This window comes from Varanus komodoensis, unplaced genomic scaffold (genome assembly GCF_004798865.1).
Source record: "Varanus komodoensis strain SLA01 unplaced genomic scaffold, ASM479886v1 scaffold71, whole genome shotgun sequence".
NCBI lineage: Eukaryota > Metazoa > Chordata > Lepidosauria > Squamata > Varanidae > Varanus > Varanus komodoensis.
The window spans coordinates 816,630-838,999 of NW_025336360.1; the positions used below are offsets into that span (position 1 = coordinate 816,630).

A 22,370-nucleotide genomic window follows, 5' to 3' on the forward strand; every position below is an offset into this window, starting at 1 on the left:
AGATCAATACCCTGCTCCTGTAGTTCTTGATTCGGTTTCAATTCTCCATCATTATCTAAAATATCATATCTCACAATCATATTAAAATTCAATACACTTGGATATGTAGGACCTTCCATAGGAGAAAGCCATCTCAGCAACTTAGTATAAAGCTGTCTTTAGCTTTTCCCAAACTGACATCAATGAATTTCTAATATAATGATTTAAAAAATAGCCATGTGTCTTACACTTTTCATACCACATATAAGCATGCCATCCCATTTGTAAATCATGTCCTTCAAGATATAAAATTCTCTTGTTTCTTAGAATTATCCATTATTCATCCATACTTCCATTTGCTCACGAACCTGAATTTTTAAAAGCAGAAAAATTCATGCAGACATTGAAATGTAAATATAGATATATATCCCTATTTCTAAACATATTTTTCACAAAGTGCACCAATGTCGGCATACTTTGCCATTTTCTCTGAGTTGGGAACTGATGCGGAGCATCTGGATAGTGCAAAGGCTTTGTCAGTGGCTCCCTAGACCCTTCCTCGTATCACTCGCTACCTGTTTCCTTAAAGGCAGAAGGAGAGAAGCGATGCCATCAGGTGTGGAACTAAGCATTATGTCCTGGACACTTGCTGCCCCCTAATGGTCAAAAAGTAAAAGTGTTAGGACCAAAATGAAAGCATGTTCCGAGCCTGAGCTCCTGATGCTTCGAGATCGTTTGAAATTACTGGTGCAGTCAATCTGTATTTCACATGGCCAGGCCTGCCTGTTTCGTGTAAATTTTGTAAACTGTAAAAGGTGATCTCAGCCTACCAGCTCTTATTGTGTTGATCTCCATAGTCAAGTTTTTGTGTGTTACGTGAGCAGAAATGCATCATCATCATCATCATCATCATCATCATCATCATCATCATCATCATCATAAATGGAATGCTGGTGCTTCTCAGCAGGAGCATCTCCTTTCAAATTGAAGCCTGGGAAGCATCTTGTAAAACTACAGAAATAACATTCCCAGAGAGAATTCTGGAAGGACCTGCCATGCCTGGTCAGACCCTAGGTGCCAACCCAAAGGAGGCATCTGAGCTTGCTCCCCTTATCTCTCTCATCTTTGTGAAGTTCTAAGCCTGAAGCAGCAGCTGCCATGTACGTGCGTACAAACCAAGAAAAGCAATTTGCCCTTCGCCCTCAGCCTTCTGAACAAGGAGGGCCACATGCCATCTCTCTTTGAGGCTCCAGGCACAACAATGCCCACATGCAAAGCTCATTGAAACACTGCAGTGTCCCTGGCAATCCACTCATTCATTGATCTCTTTATTTAGCTAACATCTATACAGCCCAGTGGCCAAAGATATCTGACCAGTTTGCAGCCATCCAGCGAGACACAGTTGGCAGTCATCTCCCCGTTTCTCCTTCGGGTGGCATCCTGGTGCCTTCATTCATTCATACCTGTGGCTGTATACAGAAACGTAGAAACAGAGCGAGTCAGAAGGGGTCTCCCGGGCCATCTAGTCTGACCTCCAGCTCCAGCTGGCTGTGCTCATGACATGCCCACCATGTGCATGTTCAGTCTGTCCCTGAACGCCCTCACCGACTTGTCTAAGTCAGCTCTTCACTGATGGTGCAATTCACTTAATGCTTCTTTTAAACAAATGTGTTTGCAATGTCTCCTCCTTTTTGGGAGGAGGTTATGAGAAAGATAAAAGTTGTACTGGAACAGTGATTAGTGTACATGTTTGTAAAAATAATTTACCTATGTCATGGAAATTAATAAATGAAAGGGAAAATCGATTCTTGGTGCTCTTTTGACAGTTGAAATTCCGATACTACTGTTGTGTGCACACACAGGGAAAAGTGAACAGCAGTCGGTTGATAGATTTGATGGGAATTGGAGTTTGGACAGTGAAGACGAAGCAGTTTTGGATTGTCAGCAAATGGTGGTATCAGATCAAGGTCGGGGGATGTCTGCAGTTCAGGCACCTTCGCCTCAGCTGGTTGGGGTGGTGACCAACCATCCCATGGGAGTAAAGAAAAGGCCCAGCAAGGAGAACTGGGGGTGGAAGAAGACAAGAGCTCTGATCTGCCAATGGGGGAGCAGGAGGTGGGTTCAGGGTCTGCCCAGGGCATGAACCAAGAACTGAGCAGCCTGTCAGCTGTAGAGATGCCTACCTTGAGGAGGTGTGGCTGGTTGCTAGGGGGCAACACAGGTGGGAGATGCTGTCACCAGGGATACGGGAGGAACAGAGATAGATGAGGAATGCCAGTGCCCCATCTCTGAGCTGGTGATGGAGGAAGTCTCTTAAAAGCAGCAAAGAGGGGAAGGCTCAGCGATGGTTCAACACTTTACCTTTACCTTTTGGCTCTGGCTTCTTGGCAGAGCAGCAGAGGCACAGGCTGGGAGAGAGGCTAAGTGGCCAGGGGCTGGCGAAGGCAAGGGAGGAGCTGGGCAGCGGATCAGAGGGCCAGGAGCAGCAGAGAGGACCAGGAAGGAGCAGGCCTGAGGGACTGATAAGGCGTCGTCCCTTGTCTGCATCCCTTGGCTGCGGCCCGGGCTGTCCGGAGACTCCCTTCCCTGACACAGAGGTTTGATTGTTTGTTTGTTTGCTTGTTTTGTTTGTGCTGTGCTGTGCTTTGTTTTTCTTCCAATTTAAATTTAAGTTTATTTTATCCTTGCGTGTGTGTGCGAGTGGGTTTTCGTGTGGGAGAACTGGGCGAGTGAGGGGAAGTGCAGGACTCACAAGGCAGGGGACCAAGGTAGGGTCTCAGAAGGGATACCGATGGCAGACCAGGAGATGGCCCTGGCGGGAGTCACGGGTGTTGCTGTCCGCTGCTATTCTTTCCTTACTACGTCTTTCCTTTCTCAGTGGGAGTGTCCTCTTCCCGCAGAGCTAACCAGGACAGACTGTCAGTATTTTTCCGTATCCAATTACATAAGGACACCCATGTCATCTGCCACATACCTACAAGAGTGACGGCCTCTCTGAGTTTAGTGGCAATCCCTTTAGTAGTGGGGAGAATGCGGATTTTCCCCCACACAGGATCTCGTCCCTTGACGGGACCAAATGGTTTGCATTAATGAGGAAGCAGAGCAGTTCTCCTTACAACAGGCCTGCTCAAAGATCTTGCAATAAGATGCTGCTCCTAAATGTTGGAATCCCTTTCGTAAGACCACATGTTTGCCCATATTGGCTTTGTGTTACGACACAGGGGCCTTCTTATTGTGCTGGCTGGACTTCCACCCCATCCACTTTTATCCTCAGTCCCACCCAGAACTGGAATCCAGTGCCTGAAAGTTTGGCTGAGCCAGGACTTCCCTTCAGAGAAGCTGTCCTGCTTCTTCCGCTCCAGCAGCAGGTCAGACTACAGTGCCTACGATCCACAGGCCACTCTGGATAAGAATGCAACCAACTGACGTGCCTTCAGATCCCTCTGAGCTGCACCGAGAATGAAACTCTCCATTTACAAGCTTAGCGGCTCCGAAGAGGCTGGAGCTTCGCAGTAATTCAATACTCCCCTCCAAAGGGGTTTTCCTTCTGCTGTTGCACAACGAAAGAAGCCGGGACCCTGGAAAGCCAGACGCCGCTCTCCCTGCCACTCCGAGGGCCCGGCGGGCTCCTTCCCAAGGCTGTGGGAGGGGACGTGGAGCACTTCTGGCATGCGCTGACAGATTGGTGAGTGCAGGAGAAACGGACGCGCCACCCAGCCCAGGGCTGCCGGGAACCAAGGGCAAAGCCGAGCGTGCTCCGGAGCGACTCCGAAATGGGTTTTCTGTTTGCCTTCTTCATGCTGCTGGTAGCCATGGTCTTCGCGGCGGTGATACTCCTGGTTGTGGGAAGCGTTTACTTTGACGCCACCAATTCTGAGATCCCTCCCGGAGTGGAACACGCTGCAAAGCTCCGAATCATTCATGCTTCCTTGATTGGCGTGGCTGTCCTGGTGAGCGGGGGCTTGACTTCAGATGTGTGGGGGGAGCAGGGTGTGGGGGAGAGGGGCTTGAGGACATGCACAAGGCCCTCCCCGCGTCCCATGCCCTTCCTTTGAAATGTTGGCACTCAGGTGGGCACGGCAAAAGGTAGCATCCAAGGTACATTTGACCCACGGCAGATTGAGAATGGATAACTTAGATTCAAAGTGGAATAAGGTTAAGGGGAGTCTTTCCAAGTTTGCAGAGCTCTTTTGACCTGGGTAGTCCTTTTCTGATTTCTTAAAAGTCAACATTGGAAGTGTTGCTTGTCCTTTGGATAGAACAAAGGGGAAATTCTTTGCATCAGAGTCAAACTGCAGGGAAAGAACAGGCAAATGAAGGAAGGAAGGAAAGAAACTTTGGGAGAGGAAAAGTAAGGTAGAAAAGTGACGGGGACTGGAGCTTGTTTCTCCCTGTGCATTGCTTCTGTACACCAGCTGCCCTCCTTCTGCAATTGCCCTCGCTGGCAAAGCACGAATTCCAAGTGCATATTTGCTAGAAGGGAAATGCAAACAAGGCTTTCAAAGTCCACCGTGAAGAAAGAGGAAGAAAGAGGCGCTGGGGGGAAATGGAGGACACTGTTCTGAGTTGTGGTGCCTCTACTTCCTTAATTCTGGTTTAAATCTGCCCTCTCTGTTTCCTACACTCTTCCCCTGGGTGACAGTCCCTCACACCTGCCCTGTGGAGGCCGGAGCATGAGGGCAAAAGTGCAGACATAGGTGCTGTTTTTGCCACGTGTGTGCGTTAGTGCCATGAAGGGGGCGTCATGTTTATGCAAGCACTCCATGTACATAAGGGTTCTCCTGCTTGAGAGATACAAAAGAACTGGAAAAACCATAGCAATGTTGTTGTTGTTGTCACAAGGAACTGAAGGGGGCTTCCAAGCCTTTCCTCCCCTCTGTCCTCACAACAATCCAGGCAGGTGGGTGAAGCTGAGAGGCCGGGACCGATCCAACGTCCCCACTGAGCCTCATGCCTGCATGGGGACTAGGAGCCGGATCTCCTGGCCAGCTCTCCCGCGACACCCCATGCCGGCTCGGATGCCTTGCCTCTGCTTGCGTGCAACGCCCTGCCTCTTCCATGCCTTCTCGGCCAACTTCTTCCTCTCCCTCACAACGAAAAGGCCCAGATCCACCTGGCTCTCTTCATGGGGAAATTCTCTCAGTCCTTCGGTGACTTCCGTTGGCCAAGTTGTGGTCAAACAGGATTGCCCATTCCTGGACTTCCTCTTGACCATTCTTCAGCTACTTCCTGAACTATGCTCTGGAAAGTCCTGGTGTCCTATTGCTTCTTTGGACTACCAGTCCCATAATCCATGGCCATTGGCCATGCTGGCTGGAACTGATGAGCTTTGCACTGCAAACATCGGAAAGGTACCAGGGTGGGGAAGACTGCTCTTCTAAGCACACGGACATGACTTTTCTTCCCCCTGTCTCACCCTATCCCTTCTCATTAAGGGAAAGATTTTGGAGAATCTGTATATCTGCCCACAACTGAAATTCATGAGGCTTCTGAGCAATGGACGGAAACCAGGAAAAGACCCCACGCTTTTCATCAGGGATGTGAAGTTGGCGCATGTTTCTGCTCGCATCTACCAGCCCAAAACTCCCTCTGCTGGGCGAAGGAAGGGCATCGTGTATTTTCATGGTGGTGGCTGGGTAATCGGGAGTATCCGTGAGTTTCTCTATCGGGGTCCTCAGACTTTTTCAACAGGGGGCCAGTTGAAAGGCAGCAGCGGTGGGCGTGGGGCGCTGAGGCGGCGGCGGGCGCGCATCCGTGTGGCAAGGTGGCAGCTTGCTCACTCGGAGATCTCCGAGCAAGTCCCAAACGATCACATGGCGAGCCAAGCAGAGGCAGCGGCAGGTGCAGGCGCAGGTGTGGGGAGTCCAGAACCTCTGAGGGGGGCTGGATAAATGGGCATGGAGGGCTGGATCCAGCCCACAGGCCATAGTTTGGGGACCCATGTTCCTTATCTTCTCCATAATCTCAATGATCTATAAGCTTCCCCTGCCCAGGGCCATTACATGACTCTCCTGGTGTAAAGCAACCCAAGCTCTCCTTGTATTCAGCAAGGGGTTTTGAAAGGAATCCGAACTGGCTGTTCTCACCCAGATGTGTCTGGCCAGGCAGTCTGGTGCCCATGGGAGTTCTGGTTTTGGGGCAGCTCCTCAGGATGCATTGCCACAAAGCTTGCAAGGTGCCCGTTTCTAGCCCTCAACCCCGTTAGCAAGGAAGACTGAGGATCTCCTGTGAAGATGATGGTAAACAGGCACAGCAATTGGCATGACTCTCTTTCTGAGCATTAAAATAAAAACCAGAAAGGGGATTTAAAATTAGGAATCCTCTGAGCCCCCTTTGGGTTGGCACTTGGAAGAAGACCCTGGAGTTGCGTCAAGCGCCTGAGCAGATCGCAGCTGAAACATGTATCCCAACGGCTATTGTTCTCCCAGGCCATTGTTCTTTTTGCTTCTGCTGCTGCTGCACCTCACCTTACATTCAGATCCTAGTTGCCCGGCAGTATCCACCTCAGCTCTTGTTTTCAGTCACTGGCACATAGTTCTTTGCTTAAAAATCTTGATTTCAGGAGTAGGAAGTAAATGGAGTGATTTCTAGGAGGCGGCGTTCTTTCTGATTTCCCTGATCAAAGGAAGAAATTGCTTTTCCCATTCCTAATGACTCGTGGAGATTCTTTCCAACTTGTCCTTGCATTATTTCTATGATATATCTCAGGGCTACATGTTCACTGCTGGTTTTATTTGTGATGAAATGGGAGGTCCATGATCGGATATTTAAATCCGAGCGCCCTCCACTTCCTCTCGCATCTCTCCATTGAAAAGACAATTCTCAAAATATTTGTATTTCAGAAACACACGAAAAAAACTGCTGCTACCTTGCTAGAGAGAGCGAATCGGTGGTCGTGTCTGTGGAGTAAGTCAAGCCATGTTGGCTTCAAAGGGGAAGGGCTATTTTGCAGGGATCATCAGTATGGCTTAGCAAAAAATTTGCGGGGAGCAGCTTCATGGACAGTTCGGTTAACGATCTGATCCCGGGAACGGCAATGATCAACATTCCCCAAGCGGTGCCCCTTCCTAGTGTGCTCCATACTGGACCACGCACTGCTGGACATGGGACAACATCAAGGCCTCCTCTGGAGATCTCAGGAGAACAATTGGTGTTGAGACGGCTTGTCTGGTGGGCCAGATGGTTGGCCAGGTGGGGAAGATGGTTTGCTAGGTGGGCTCCAGCCCCAAGATCCCATGATTCCATGGCGGCATTCAACTTCTTACAGTTCTTGAAACGGTCTTTGTTTCAGCTACCGTCTTGCTCCTGAGCACATCTTCCCAGCCCCACTCAACGACTGCCTCGCTGCCACCACCCACTTTCTGGAGACTGCAGAAGACTACGGTGTGGACAGGGCCCGCGTCATCGTGGCTGGGGACAGTGCCGGTGGCAACCTGGCCGCCATGGTTGCTCACACCTTAGCGAGCAGGCCAGATCTCCCAAAGCTTCGTGCTCAGGTCCTCATCTACCCTGTCCTCCAGGCTGTAGATTTCAACTTGCCTTCCTATCAGCAGAACCGAGCTGTGCCCCTCTTGTACCGGGAACAGGCGGCTTTTTACGTATTGCAGTACCTGAAAGGAAACGCTGCACTCCTCGAGGAGGTCCTGGAAAGCTCTCACGTCCCCGTGGAGCTGAGGTTGCACTACAGAAAGTGGCTGAGTGCAGACCACATCCCTGAGGAGTTCAAGGCCAGAGGCTTCAAGCCCCCCGTGGTGGCTGCCTGTGGCGATGAGGTCCATGAGGCCCTGAAGAACCTGAGCTGCTCAGAGAGCTTTCCCCTTCTGGCTGAAGATGCCGTCCTTCGCCTGCTCCCTGAGACGTTCCTGCTGACATGCGAGTACGACGTCCTCAGGGATGACGGACTGCTGTATAAGAAAAGACTGGAGGAGAACGGCCGGGCGGTGACGTGGTTCCACATCGCTAATGGATTCCATGGGGTCATCAGCTTCTTCGATAGCGGCTGGTTCAGTTTTCCGTCTGGGAAAAAGGGGATGACTGAGATTGTCAATTTCATAAAACGTTTATGAAAACACCCAGCAAAGTCGTCTCAGTGCAACTTAACACCTGAGATATTAAAACAGGGAATGGAACAAATACATATTTGAATGTTGAATTTCAGGGATGAAATTTTGGTTCATGGCTGATGGCTTCTCTGTTGTTGTGGACGGTCTCATAGGATAGAAGACCAAAGAATACGCTTGACAGATCCATCCCAAGTAGAAAATCTTGGATTCTTCAAGAGATGCACAATAATAACTGTGTTGATGAGGTCAATGCCTTTATTTCCTTGCCACCCAATAACTGAAGCTCTCTGGACGGTTCACAACGGCCAGGTGAGCTGTAGCCCAACCTCTCGGGGGAGTGAGGATAGAAAATAATTTCCCCTACTCCTTTTTCAATTCTTCTTGTTTACTCTGCCTTGACTTCCATTCCTCCTAAAACTAAACTTACCACCTTCACACTCCCCACGTGCCTGAACAAACCGTCATGCCATGGTATCGTCATGTTCACATTTTCCCCTTTTTTGGGATCCATCTTGCAAATTTAAAAAGTGCATCCCAAAATGTGTAGAATGTACCCGTGTGTATATTCAGTAAAAGGGCACACTGAATTGCATCTGATTAAACATAGAAACACAGAAAACAGAGCGAGTCAGAAGGGTCCTCCCGGGCCATCTAGTCTGACCTCCGGCACCAGCCGGCTCTGCTCCCAACATGCCCACCATGTGGACATCCAGCCTATCCTTGAACACCCGCACTGATGGGGCCTCAACCACCTCTCATGGAAGGGTCCCCTTGCAAAAAATATATATATACACACATTTGGAAAAGTGTGTACAGAAAGGCATACATTAGATAAATATCGTCAAATACACCCACATCTTCCATTTGGATATGAAAAGAAAACTGATGTGAGGCAGGAAAGAAATAGCTCATTGAGAAACAGCACTATCGACCTTCATGGATTTCTCCAACTTGATTCCACTCCCAACACAGACTCCCATGCAGCCATTTGGAAGCGGACCCTCTATCAGAATCCTATGAAACCCAACTTCAGCAGAAGTTGCAGCCATCCCTTTCTCTTGCTTGTATGCAAGCACACCCATGTTTTGAGGAGTTCAGTGAATAATAGCATTGATTTCATGAGAGTAGAATCCTCCGTTGCCTAGAGGGTTGCCATGGGGATCGTCAACAGCAGAGAACCTGAGACCGCAGAGTGCCAAAGGTTAGATGTCTCGCTCTGCAAATTCAGAGATGGAAGTGTAGGACCTTTCGGGTTTGCTCTTTAGCAAAGCATGTGAAAAGAATCATGTTTACCCCTTACAGGGATGTTCAGGCATGGTATGTTCCCAGTTGGAGAATAGAGCCCAAATATTCTACTAAAGTACTGATTGGAAACTGGCTGGAAGAAAGAAAAAAGGTACGTTTGGGGGAAAGAAGAAGGAAAGAAGTGGGGGAAAGAAGCAAAGGGAAAGCAAACCCAGGGGAATGTGGAAGTCAGTGTTGTTTACAGAAGAATTGCTGGCAAACATTTCAAAGGGACACATGCAGTCCATTGAACCCCAAGCTGTTTGCAGCCACATTTCAAAGTTCTGTCTTTGTTACAATGCTCTATGTGGTTTAGGAAGGCAGAGCTGGAGAAGCTCTTCCAGGCAAAGGGGCAATTTCAGTTTTGTAGAAGACCTTGGTGAGTGGGTCAAAGTGGAACAGGACGGGACCAAAAATGCTTGTTGTAGTTTAAGGTTCCTTCCGTCAGCAGCTCAGCCTTAGGGGAGGCAGTGCATCCTTCAAAAATGCTGAAAAACTTGTGCCAGTGCTGGGAAATCATCAGCTCATCAGAGGTCTGGAGAAGGAGAAGAGGCCAAGCTAAGGAGGCATGGTCACCTGAGAAGCCAAGTGGTCCAGATTTGACTCCTCACCTGCCCGTAGTTTAGGACCTGAGTTCAGCAGCTCAGGGGTGATGCACCTGCTTTGCTTCTGGCTGTGCTTCTGTCAGCATTTCTCCAGGTGGGACTCGGAGGACCACTCCAGGCCTGCTGGAGGGGCCTGCGGACTGTTTGCAATGGCCACGCTCCAGCCTGCCGGTGTGTTCAGACGTGCCTTGGCGAGCCTTTTGTCTCAGTTGGAGCGGGAGGCAAGTGTGGGACACCCTTCTCTGTGGTGCCTCTCCAGGCTTATTATTTTCATCCCAGGCCATTCTGATCTTTGCTAGTTTCTGCCGCACGTTTGCTGGATGCATGCCTGAGGGTGTGGAGTGATGGTCGCATTGCTGTGCTGTTTTTGAAAGGGCCTTTTGCGGGTGTTGCTTCTAACTCAGTTGTTGTTTCTTTGATCTTTCGGCTGGGAGCTGCTTTGCTAATTCTGGGCAGATGAGTGGAGTATTAAATAGCTGAACTCAGAGAGAAATGCAATTCATTAGTCTTGAAAAGTAAGTCCCAGGATTAAAATAATTCCCCTGTTATGTTTTGCTGGTTAGCAGCCTCTTGGACCATTCTTGAATAATACAGACAAACTTCTCCTTTTATGTTCAGTCCCAAATTAAAATCATGCCCTCCCAGTTCTACCTTTTTCAAACAATTTAGCTATCGGGAAAGGCATGGGAGTAAAGGGCTAAGCAGCCTGCCTTGGAATCATCCCTCTTTTTTCAGAGAAGCCCATGGATTTGCAAATTAGCACAACAAAAGGTGTCGGGGTGAGGGGGTCCAAGGTGTGGGTCTTGCCCTTTGTCCCCACAGAAGGGTGGCAGATTGCTTTGTTTAAAGCAGTGATGGATGAATCAGTCTTTCTGGTCCAGGTTGGTTTCACATGGCTGTTCCATCAACTTTTTGCATCCCTCTGTGATGATGATGATGATGATGATTTTCAAATAATAACTCAATTGCACAGACTGTGCAAACATCTGCAATTTGCCCTAACAGGTGTGTTTTGGACACAGCTTTCCTTAATCCATGCCTGACTCTAAAGCCACTTTGCAAATGCTGGAGAAGTACACAACCTGGAAGAGAATTGTTCCCATCCCAGTATGAACTCAGAAGCGTGAACTTGATCATTTCTCTTAAAAATGGGTAGTGAACGAAGTCCTGTCATTTAAACCTGGCCCTATACAAACATGTAACATGAAGGACCTGGTTTTAAGAGCTAAAGGGCTGCTGCTCTGAGGAAATCTTTCTCCCCAAGTTGAAGAGAATCAGGTCCAACATGGAGTGAGGAAAAGAGTAGCAGATATCTGCTTCCCGATGCTTTCAGATCTCTTTTCTTTTTCATCTGATTTGGGCATATGTAGGTTAAAATGTGATGCTGGGAATGATTGAGGGCAAAAGGAGAAAGGGAGGACAGGGAGGGGTTGAGGTGGCTGGATGGGCCCACTGGGGCGGCAGGTGTGGGGTTGGGTGGACTCCGAGGGATGGAGGAGGACAGGAGAGCCTTGAGGAAGGTTGTCTATGGGCTCATGAAGGGCTGGGCACAACTTTGTGAGTAAACAACATCTGAGTGAGTTATTCTCACTCTTAGGTTGGCCATCAGGCAGGGTAGCTGGTTTTGTATTATGGGCATTTGGGGAAGAGGATGCCTGCATCAAACAAACTCGCTTATAGTACCATTTCCTCAAAGCAGGCCCGTGAGTTGGGCCTGAGGTCAGTGAGGGTCTTCCAGTTCCCCTCTGGAAGAACCACCATCATTGTCGAGTGACAGCAGCTGTGATATTTTTGCTCCAGGCTCTGAGCAGAGTGAGCAATCCAGGTTTGTTCCAAAATGAGTGACCTCTCCTTTGTCTGAATTGCCTTAGTTTATAAAAGATCATGGGGGATCCGGTAAAAGTGTCTACAGAGAAGACTTTGTTAGCTTTCCAATCGAGACTCCAGACCGAACGGTGGTGAGGAGAATTATGAAAAAACTGGATGTAAGTCATCGCAAGGGAAAGGGCCGAGGCTAGATTTTGACCACAAGAGGGTTCAACTGCAGCAGAAGCCTTACTGGGGATTTGAGGAGCTCCAAAGGGGTCTCACCAAGCTGGGAGAAAGGGCATGAAATGGAAGTAAAGCTCAGTGTAAACCAGGATAAATAGGATGTCGGAGCAAAGCATCTCAGTTTCAAATGGAGGTTGATGGGGTCTTAGCAAGAGAGGATCTTGGGGTTGCACGGGCAGCTTGGTGACACTGTCAGCCCAGTTAGCAGCTGCGGTGAAAATTATTCTCCATGTGAGTCATAAATAGGGAAGGAATTGGAAATAAAGCTGGCAAGATCATACTCCCCTGATACAAACGTTTGGGAAGACCTCACTTAGACGATCGTGTGCCGTTCTGGTCACTACATCTGAAAGGGGACATTACTGAGTTGGAAAAAGGGCAGAGAAGGGCAGGGTAAACGATCGGGGGCTGGAGAAACTCCTCTCTGTGGAGGGGCTACAACTTCTGGGACGGTTCAGCTCAGAAAAGAGGCAACGAAGGGGAGATTTGATAGAGGGGTTCAGGGTTATGCACGGCGTGGAGGTATCTTCTCCCTCTTCCATGATACAAGAGCCTGGGGCCACCCCATGTAGATGAATCATGGGCAGGACTTCTTCATGAAGCACAGAGATGAAAGCTGGGATTAGGTACTCGTGATGCTTGCAATGTTCTTGCGTTCCTATGTGCTAAAGAGAGGCAGGCAGGTGCTGGGGTGGATTGGGGCCTCAGCTTTTCCACTTGCTGCAAAGGAGGTCTGCAGTGAGAAGCGGCCAGTGCTGCAGGCAGCAGTTGAGGGACAGGTTACCTTTGTGCTTCTTCCTCCAACCCCCGCCCCCTTCTCTGGGTTGCAAAGCCCTTAAGGACAAGTGCAGGGAACTGGTTGCCCCCCCCCCCCGGGGGCTCAGCATAAAGCGGCCCTCCGGTCCCTTTCCAGGACTGCTGCATTGTTGCAACCAGCATCAGTACCAGCCTCCCTCAGCCCCTTTCCAGCATCCACTCTTTGCTTTCAAGTGCCAACTGGGCCCATGGGTAAGAGCAGCAACGAAACGCTGTCCCGCCTGAAGAGACCACATCCCAGTGAGCAGGCAGCGTGGTCTCCAGCAAGGCCGAGGAGGAGGTGCCATTGCTTGTTGCAAGCCTCTGCTCAACATAGAAACAGAGCGAGTCAGAAGGGGTCTCCTGGGCCATCTAGTCTGACCTCCGGCACCAGCCGGCTCCGCTCACAACATGCCCATCATGTGGACGTCCAGCCTATCCTTGAACACCCGCACCGATGGGGCCTCAACGGCCTCTCATGGAGGCCCATTCCACACCCTCGGGGTCCCGACTGTCAGCAAGTGCTTCCCGGCATCCAAATGGAACCTCGGTTCCCTGAGCTTTGCTCCGTTGGAGCGCGTCCTGCCTTCCTCTGCAGGGGAGAACAGGTCAGCATGGGTGAACCTGTGCTTGCAACCGATAGAGGTCTGGGAAGACACTCCATGCTGTCCCCACTCACCTCTGGCGGGCTCAGAGAGGAGAAACGCCACCGTTGAAATCCAGTCTGTTGCATTTTAGGGCCTGCCAAGGAAATACGTGTTGACCCATCATGAAGAGGCAAGCCACCAAAATCTAGTGTCCCAGTATGACGATCAGTACAACAGGCATGGATATAATCCTTGTCTTCCTCCCCTTCGGAAGTGGAACGGGCACAAAATGGCGTGGGTCCCAGAGAAGACGGACTACCCGCTTGTCGGTAGGTGCCTGCATGTCAGAAAATGAGAGGCAACTCAACCGCGAAGGTGGGGCCGTAGCTGCCTGGGAAGTGGGTGGTTCTTGTCCTGGAAGTCTGTCCTGTGGATGAGCTTGGCAATCGCGTAACAACGACCTGCCATTTACAGCTTCTCCCCAGCAGAGGGCTTGGCGTTCCAGAGCAGCCGCTCATCCCATCAGCATCCGGCCATGAAAACGTGGCCCTGCTGCTTTTTTATCATGGTGCTTTTGAACAGCCCTCTCTCAAATTTCTCTCTGGATTTCAAAGGCCTGAATGGCTCGTCCTCTTGCTGAAGGGAAAGGCAAACTCTTAAGCGAGGCAATTAGATGTGGAATGTGACTTAGAGAGCTCCACCTAAGCGAAAGAACAAAGTGGAGTGCTTGCGTTTGCTCAGTCCTTGGCTTTCCCTGTGCAGGCAAGCAACAAATACTAGCAAATCTTAAAGCCTCATTATGGCCTCATTTGACTAATGACAGGGTAGGAGGCAGGAGGTGCCCACAGGAACCACCGCATCCCAGGTGCTTTCCTTGGCATCACTGAGAGATGCCCTGCGCAAGGCATAGGTGTGGAATCCAGTTTGGGGGAAGGAACTCCACCACATGCCCTCAGTTCGGCTCCCTGGAATCCAGCTCACTTTCTCACACCACGAGTCCAGCTTCCTGGCCAGGGCAGGGAAGTCACCAGCCACCAAGTCCTCGTGAATATGGCACAACCCTCTCGCAAGCACTGGACTTGTGGCCGCAGGTGTTGTGAGAGAAGGTGGCACAACCAGACCCCTGTGAGCAGCCGCAGGTTTCTTCTCCACCCAGCTGGCTTCCGAGGTCAGGCCCACTCTTCAGCTGGGCCACCCATGTTCGGTGGAGTTGTTTTCTGCGGTGCGTTGGCTTGCTGCCTTAGACTACTTATAACAGTGCCTGCCATTTTTAATCATCTCTGTGAGCTGAAATAAATGTTACCCTCAGGTCTCTATTTCTAAACTTGGCAGCGGGGCCAGTGTCAAGATAGTGCCTAGTTAGTGCCCTCTCTGCGGTGGCGCCCCATCTATGGAACGCGCTCCCCAGAGAGGTCCTCCTGGTGCCGTCGTTATTTGTTTTTCAGCGCCAGGCCAAGACCTTTTTGTTTAAATGTTATTTTAATTGTTAATTGTATTTATTGATTTTATATCTGTGCCGAGATGTCTCAGGATTTTTTAGATAATTGTATGATGGTTTATTTGTTTTGTAAGCCGCCCCGAGGCTTTTTGCAAATGGGGCGGCATAAAAATGTTCTAAATCAATAAATAGTTGTGCCCGTGCCACTTTTGGGTCCACACACTGGCCAAACACACCGGCTGTCGCTGCTTGGGTTGGCTTCTCCTTCTCTCCCCGGCAACTGACTTCCTCAGCCGCCTCCCCCTCTCTGGTCCAGGCAGCAGTGGTGGTGAAGGTCTGCATCTGCCCAGGAAGCAAGGGATGGGCACGAGGGGGAGGAGCGGGGCAGGTGCTGGCGAGGCGGTGAGGAATCCCGGAGGGAGGGGATCCGCTGAGGATCCTGCAAGCCTGGATCGGGCGCTGCTTGGCGTGGAGGCCGGGCAAACCAGCACACTGCGAAGCTGCCCCAGGCTCCCCCTTTGCCAACAGAAGTTCGGGGGCCTTCCTTGTGCCCTCCCGGCCATTCTCAGACTGTCCTCCGGGCATGTATTGCCTCGAAGGGTGTTTAACAACATGGCAGGTTATTCAGGCCAGCAGATTCTAACAGGTAGCATTTGAATTTAAATTGCTTGAGCTGTTAAAGCACTTCAAACTGGGCATATTCAGAAACGTTTAGGCTACCTTTTATTATACCTGTGGCATGTTTTAAATGAATCGGAGAAAACCACGGAGAGGATTTGGCTATTGGGTAGAATGCAAATGTAGACGCTACAGTGACTCCTAGAAATAATGTGTCTTGATGAAGCAGACCATGCACAGACTGACCCCAGGGCACTTCCTGTCGGAGGGGCAGGAAATCCGTCAAGGAAGGTGTGGTTATCCATGGTGGGTTCCTAGAAGAATCCCATCTGCAGAAGCCTCTTGACTCCGATCCGATTCCACGCAGCTGCCACGGGGAATCCCATGCCTGAGACTGCCTGGTGTGATGCAGTGGACGGCAGAAACTCGTCTTTCCCTTTTTAAATCTCACAGCTTCCAAAATAATTCTGTGTTTCAGAGCCTCCAACGAACTATGGTCTTTTTGAGCACCTTGTGAAAAAGTGGACTCAGAAGGAGCCTGGGGTGATGAACAGTGTCTACACCCTTTCCTACAACGAGCCCCCAGCCTCGGCTTACGCCATCCGCCTCCGGCCCATCACGAAGCCCATCCTGGACCCCAACCGAGAGCAGCTGGGACTGCTGAGAAATCTTGATACGTGTGCGTGAAGGGCTCTGGAGAGCCACCTTTCTGTGCAATGCTGGAATAAACACGGGGCAGTTCTCCACCCGACAGCGATGAGTCTGGTGCTTTTTGCTCCTTTGGCAGGATTCTGAGGGGGCTGAGCTGCAACCACGCCCAGAAAAGAGGAGTGTGACGTGAGCTATTTGGCCGGTGAGGGCTAGGGCAGAAGGGCTTTGCAAAGGGGTCAGTGGCCCAGGCCCAGCTGTGGGTGGCTCTTGCCCAGTTCTGGGCCAGTGCAGAGGCTTTGCCACACCCTGAGTACGTAGCCCTTGGGCCCCACAACGTGTGACGTCCTCAGGACCGTGTGTTCCCTCCTCTGCCTGCAGGTCCCACAGGTGTGGCAGTCAAGTCACGTGGACCTTCTTGGAGCCTCCCAAACCTCATTGGACAGGTGCTCCTGTGAGCTTTGCTCTGCCAGACCTACCAATGTGGTACCCAATCAAGCTTGTTTAGAAACTCCTCGGTGCTAACAAGCTCATCATAAAAGCGTATGATAGTAGAGCTGGAAGAAGCCAAGCAGACCATCAAGTCCTACCCCCTGCTGAGTGCAGGACTCCAGCTTATCCTTCCCTCTCAGATGACTGTCCAGCTGCATCTTGGATGTCTCTGGTGTGGGGGAGCCCATGACCTCCCTGGGTACCTGGTTCTGCTGCTGGACTGCTCCAAGGAGCTGGAACTTCTTCCTGATGTCCTGCTGGAACTGGGCTTGCTGTAACTTAAGCCAATTATTCCGCATCCTGGTCAAGAAGAGATCTGGCCCTCCTCGTTGTGACAGCCTTTCAAGGACTTGAAGGGCACTGTCATGTCTCCCCCAAAGACTTCGATCCCTCTTTCCATGTCTCCAACGGACCTCGATGTGGTGGGACTGTGAGCATTTACGTCCCAGGTGCCCAACATGCCTGCTCTGCGACATGAGACTAGCACTTCCATGTGAGAATTAGAAAAACATGTCTGATTTGCAAGTATGAGTAGAGGAACTTTTCCCTAAAGTGATCTGTGCTGACATTCCTGAATACAGACCATATTTGAAAACCATGCATTCCTGAAATCTGTGTATTTTGCAATATGGATTATGGAACATTCTTGTTATTCAGAGGTAGAATGCTACAAGAGGTAGAATCGGAGGTAAAGCATCAGAAATGCGTATTCCTTTCTTATTTGAATGGGCCAAAAAAGAACCAAAAAAGAAAAAGCAGTCAGTGATAACTGAGAACAAACTGAAAAGTGCTTAAAGTGACGCTGAGAAAAATTTAGCCAAGAATGAAAATGTATTATCTTCTCAGTGCTGCCCATAGAAGCAGGAGGCCTGTTTGCGGGGAGGTGGGGGAGTTCTTCAAAAACTCATCAAAGACAACTTCACAAAGGTTGTGCTTCTCAGCCTTGGCGCTTTCTTACTGGCACGTCTGGCTTTTCTGATGCCTTCTGTTTGAAAGCCACTGTATGTCATTTTGGTTTCATCACAGGATCGGCTGCAGGCTGTTGTTGATACGTGTTGTTGAAACACGGATTATCACATTGTCTGAATCCAGATGTACCAAGAAATTGCCTTACCCCTGAACAACCCATGAAAAGAACGCCCGTTTTGTTGTTAAGTTATGAACTGATTGCAGTTAAGAAACCATGATTAGCTTCACTGGCTTAGGGCAACGTGAGAACCCATTCTTCATCAACCCAATGTTGGTGAAAACCAGCAGCCAGCACTCAGCCCTTACACAACTTATCAGTGGGGCTGACTCTGTTGTATGAACCCAGCCATAATCTCCAGCTTCCCAGCTTTCAAGTTTTTAAAAAGGCAGTCCTAGAGGCATTGTTGTTTCCGAGATTAGATACAAATAGTTCACTCCTGTTGGGTGGAAGTTATCCTGCTCTTCCTTTCAGAGTTCTTACCCAAGGAATGACTCACTACAATGGACAATACACCTGGTATTTGTAGATGTGGAAGATGTGCGTTTTGGTACTGTACTGAAGATGAAACTCAAATGCTTTGGCCACCTAATGAGAAGGAAGGACTCCCTGGAAAAGAGCCTAATGCTGGGAACAATTGAGGGCAAAAGAAGAAGGGGATGGCAGAGGATGAGGTGGCTGGATGGAGTCACTGGGGCAGTTGGCGTGAGCTTAAGTGGACTCTGGGGGATGGTGGAGGACAGGAGGGCCTGGAGGGATGTTGTTCATGGGGTCGCGATGGGTCAGACGCAACTTCACAGCTAGCAAGCAAGCGAGAAGATGTGCTAAAGCTCCAGACGTACTAAAGTTCAGTGTGTGTGTGTGTGCACCAGATCCGAGGTGTTTGCACAAACGATAGCCACAAACACGCCTTTCCTCATAGACTGGGATCTTAGGAGTGATCAGAGAAATGCCTTCCTTTCTCATTTTCAATGTGCAAATGTCCCCAGGAGAGGGAGTCCCAGGCACTTCGAGATTCACTCGTGCCGAGAAGGCATCGACTCCCATACCAGACAAGGAGTCCCTGGCTAATGTCGGGCTGGGTAAAGGCAGGGATTCCAGCACACTCAAGCCCCTCCACACCCTCCTTTTTGTGAGCCTCCCTGCTGGGACTGGGGGAATGCCCCTGATTCCTCCTGAGTACTTTGGGGGAAGCTGCCCCGGTTTCTCTTGGACAAGGAGCAAAGCAACCCAAGACACGGGATGGCACAGTCAGGCCATTGCGCCTGTGACAGAAAAAGCCAGAATCAGAGCAAAGTTAAAGCAAACGCACATTTTGATTGTATTGCAGGTTTTGTAAGACAGAAATTCAGCAGTTATTCCAATGCTAACTTTATAAGGAACAGGAGTTCAGGGCAACTTCACCATGTGAAGTCACAGAAAAAACACATCCCCCCTGTTTTCTCCACCTAAGGACCTTTTTCAGTTGTTCCAGTTGCATCCATGCTGCATCTTCAAACCATTTTGCTTCATCTTGTTCTAACAAACTTTGTTGCTCTTGACATCCCCTGCCACGTTTTCTGTCCTGACCGCTTCTGTGCTCTTTCTTTCCCTGCGTTCTTGTTCTTATTATTCTTTCTTGTCCTGAGCACGGTCTTTCCTGCTTAACCTCTGGTTTCCTAGGAGGACCTTTCGAGCAGCCTGCATGCAATGCAATTCCGCACAAAGGACCAGCAGTTAATGCCTTAAAATGCACAACACGAATGCAATGGACCAATGGAGCAAGAACTGTGTCCAGTTAGAGCTCCATATTTATTTATATATTTATTTTCGATTTCTATCCTGCCTTTTTCCTACAAAGGGCCCAAGGCAGCTTACATCATTCTCCTCCTCCATCTTATCCCCACAACCACAACCCTGCGAGGTAGGCCAGGCTGAGAGTCTGTGACTGGCCCAAAGTCACCCAGGTGGCTCCATGGCTGAGCGGGGACTCGAACCCGGATCGCCTGAGTCCCAATCCCAGGCTCTTAACCACGATGCCACACTGGCTCTAAATTCCATGGAATTAGTCTTGCTTTTTGCTCAATACAAGCCCGTCGTTTTAGAAAAGAAGGAAGAGGTTGTCATGCAGACGTGGTGCATAAAATTGTGAGTGAAGTTTTTCACTTCGATGACATACAGACTCTCCAGTATTTCTACTTCAAACTGGGAATTCGGCTCCCAGCTTTGCAGTCATTCGCAACTTGCTCCCAGCAGGAACAACGTCCCTTCGCCCCAGCCTCTGCAAGGCATTTCTCGGGAGGATGGATCTTATGAATCATGGATGCTCGAAATGTGGGCATGTGCAGGACACACACAGTCCTCTTTCTCCTCTTCTGCTGCCATGACTTGGATGCGTCATTCGCAGAAGGTGCCCTATCAAGCCCCTTCCTTCCCTCCCTCCCTCCTGTCCCCATCCCTCTCCCTTCATTCATTCTTTTATTTTCCATTTCCTTCCCCCCGCCCCTGCTCCGGCACCTCCTTGCCCAGCTGCTCCCTGTGTAGAGCAGAGGGAGCCATGCTATTCCAGGATGAGCCCCCCTGAGAAATGTGAGGAGTCCCACCCTCCCTTGCCAAGGACCCCCCAGGCCTCGAGCTGCCATTGACCGGCGGGAGGCTTGCCCCCCAGTGATGCAACATGCCCCCCCCCCAGGCCCTGCAGACCCCCCCTGCAGTTCCCCGGGGTCAGAGGCTGCCTCGCACCAGCCCTGTCCTCCTGCGGCCAGTTCAGACCGTCCTCCTTTCCTGGCCCGGAATGGCACAGGAGGGCTTGCACGGCACAACTGGAACTCCCTGTCCAAGGCTTCCGAAACAAGTCATTCGAATTAAGAGTGCTTGAGCTGTGAAGTCACTTTCACCCGTGTCTGCTGGGAAAACATGAGGCTGGTTTTTTAACTGCGATTGTGGTTGTCTTCTCCAGAATTGCTGCGAACCCCCCCGAAAGCCTTGGCCACTGGCCTCCTAGACCTGGAAACACGTCTCCTCCAACTCATAATATGTCATAGGCACTACTTGATGGATCAGACCAAACATGGTCTGGCAGGGGCTCCCTGCCAGAGCAGATGCAAATCTGTCAAGGAAGGGTGTGTCTTTGTGGAAGGTTCCCAGGAGAATCCCACTGGCAGAAGTCTCCTGCCTCCGATCCGATCCCACGCAGCTGCTGTGGAGGAGCCCCACATTTGACACGCTCCTGCGTGATTCAGTGGAAGTAGCAATCCCACCCTTCCTTCCTTCCTTCCTTCCTTCCTTCCTTCCTTCCTTCCTTCCTTCCTTCCCATCTCATGAATTCCCAAAGAATCTCCCATTGCAGATTCACCCAGCAAATGAGGGCCTTTCGGAGCCCGTTCTGAGAACGTGGACTCAAAGAAACAGCAGGGAGCACTACCAACACCCTGCCCTCTGACCAGCCTGCACGTTCAGCCTCCACCATCCACCAGTGGCCCACCATGAAGCCCTCCTGGATCCCAGCTGAGAGCAGCTGGGCTGCCAAGAAGAAGAAAACTTGACACGTGCGCATGAAGGATTGCCGATGGCCCATCCCTCTGCGCGATGCTGGAACCGACGTGCAGGTTTTCTCCAGCTGACCGTGATGACCTTGCTGCTTGGTTCTGCTGAAGCCTCACCTGGAAGGAAAGGGGCGAGACCGGAGATGGTGCCCACCCAGGAGGGCCAGAAATGTATTCCCCAATCATGAAAATGGTTTCCAAGGGGGCAGCTGGGTACTCCTCACCCAGTTCTGCAGAGGCTTGGCTGTACCTCAAAAGGTGTGTCCTTGGATCGCAACCCCTCAAATCCCACACCTTTGCATGTGTCCCCCCACCCCATCAGTCCCAACAATGTCTCCTTTCCCTTCCCATGTCCCATGGGTCTGGTGGCCAAGTCACAAGAACAGCTCACTTTTGGGCCCCTCATTACAGGAAGGATGTAGCCAGGTTGGAGTCAGTGCAGCGCAGGGCCACAAGGTTGGTGGCCGGTTTGCAGGGGGTGCCGTATGAGGCGAGTCTGAGGGAACGGGGTCTCTTCAGCCTGGAGAAGAGGAGACTCAGAGGGGCTCTGTTGGCGACATGCAGGTATGTGAGGGGGTGTCACACGGAGGTGGGTAGAGACCTGTTCTCCCCTGCAGAGGAAGGCAGGACGCGCCCCGACGGAGCAAAGCTCAGGGAACCAGGTTCCATTTGGATGCCAGGAAGCACTTCCTGACAGTCAGGACTCCGAGGGTGTGGAATGGGCTTCCAGGTGAGGTGGTTGAGGCCCCATCGGTGCAGGTGTTCAAGGATAGGCTAGACATGCACATGGTGGGCATGTCGTGAGCGGAGCCAGCTGGTGCCGGAGGTCAGACTAGATGGCCCAGGAGACCCCTTCTGACTCACTCGGTTTCAGTTTCTATCCGCCTTTCAGTTACTTGGCACCTTCCAAATCTCACTTGCAAAGCCTGAGGAGAAGGGCTCACATTGGTCAAATCACAATTGTTGCCAGTGAGAATGTTATTTCCACGCACAAAGTATGAAAACTAATTTTTGCGTATGTGGGTAGGATGTTTCTTCCAAAAAAGATATCTGCACAAATTTCTGAGTTTGGATCATATTTGGAAAATACGTACTTTAGAAATCTCACCCTTTGAAATATGCATGTATTGTCACACTGCTGTTCGTTGGAGGTCAAGTTGTAATGGTAAAGCAATAGACTCAGAAGTAAAGCATTGGAAATGCACATTTTTTCCTTGTATGAAGGAGTTAACAAGAGCCCATGACAACAGGGGGCAAACTGAAATGAGCCTTAAGCAGATTATGGGGAAATTCAGGCAAGATCAAAAATTGCTGCTAG

At 50.4% G+C, this 22,370-nt stretch overlaps 2 protein-coding genes across 2 annotated transcripts; both read left to right on the top strand.

Moving 5' to 3' along the window:
• The first annotated feature begins 3,298 nt into the window (after positions 1 to 3,298).
• Positions 3,299 to 11,813, top strand: LOC123034726 (arylacetamide deacetylase-like 4). The gene is made up of 6 exons (XM_044452320.1): positions 3,299 to 3,929; positions 5,415 to 5,631; positions 6,822 to 6,885; positions 7,271 to 8,351; positions 9,345 to 9,438; positions 11,803 to 11,813. Exons 1-4 carry the CDS (start codon positions 3,753 to 3,755, stop codon positions 8,043 to 8,045), a joined length of 1,233 nt encoding a protein of 410 aa, XP_044308255.1. The 5' UTR covers positions 3,299 to 3,752; the 3' UTR covers positions 8,046 to 8,351; positions 9,345 to 9,438; positions 11,803 to 11,813.
• Positions 9,197 to 16,108, top strand: CFAP107 (cilia and flagella associated protein 107). Its single transcript, XM_044452303.1, has 4 exons — positions 9,197 to 9,243; positions 9,372 to 9,438; positions 13,517 to 13,694; positions 15,900 to 16,108. Exons 1-4 carry the CDS (start codon positions 9,197 to 9,199, stop codon positions 16,106 to 16,108), a joined length of 501 nt encoding a protein of 166 aa, XP_044308238.1.
• The last annotated feature ends 6,262 nt before the right edge of the window (positions 16,109 to 22,370 follow it).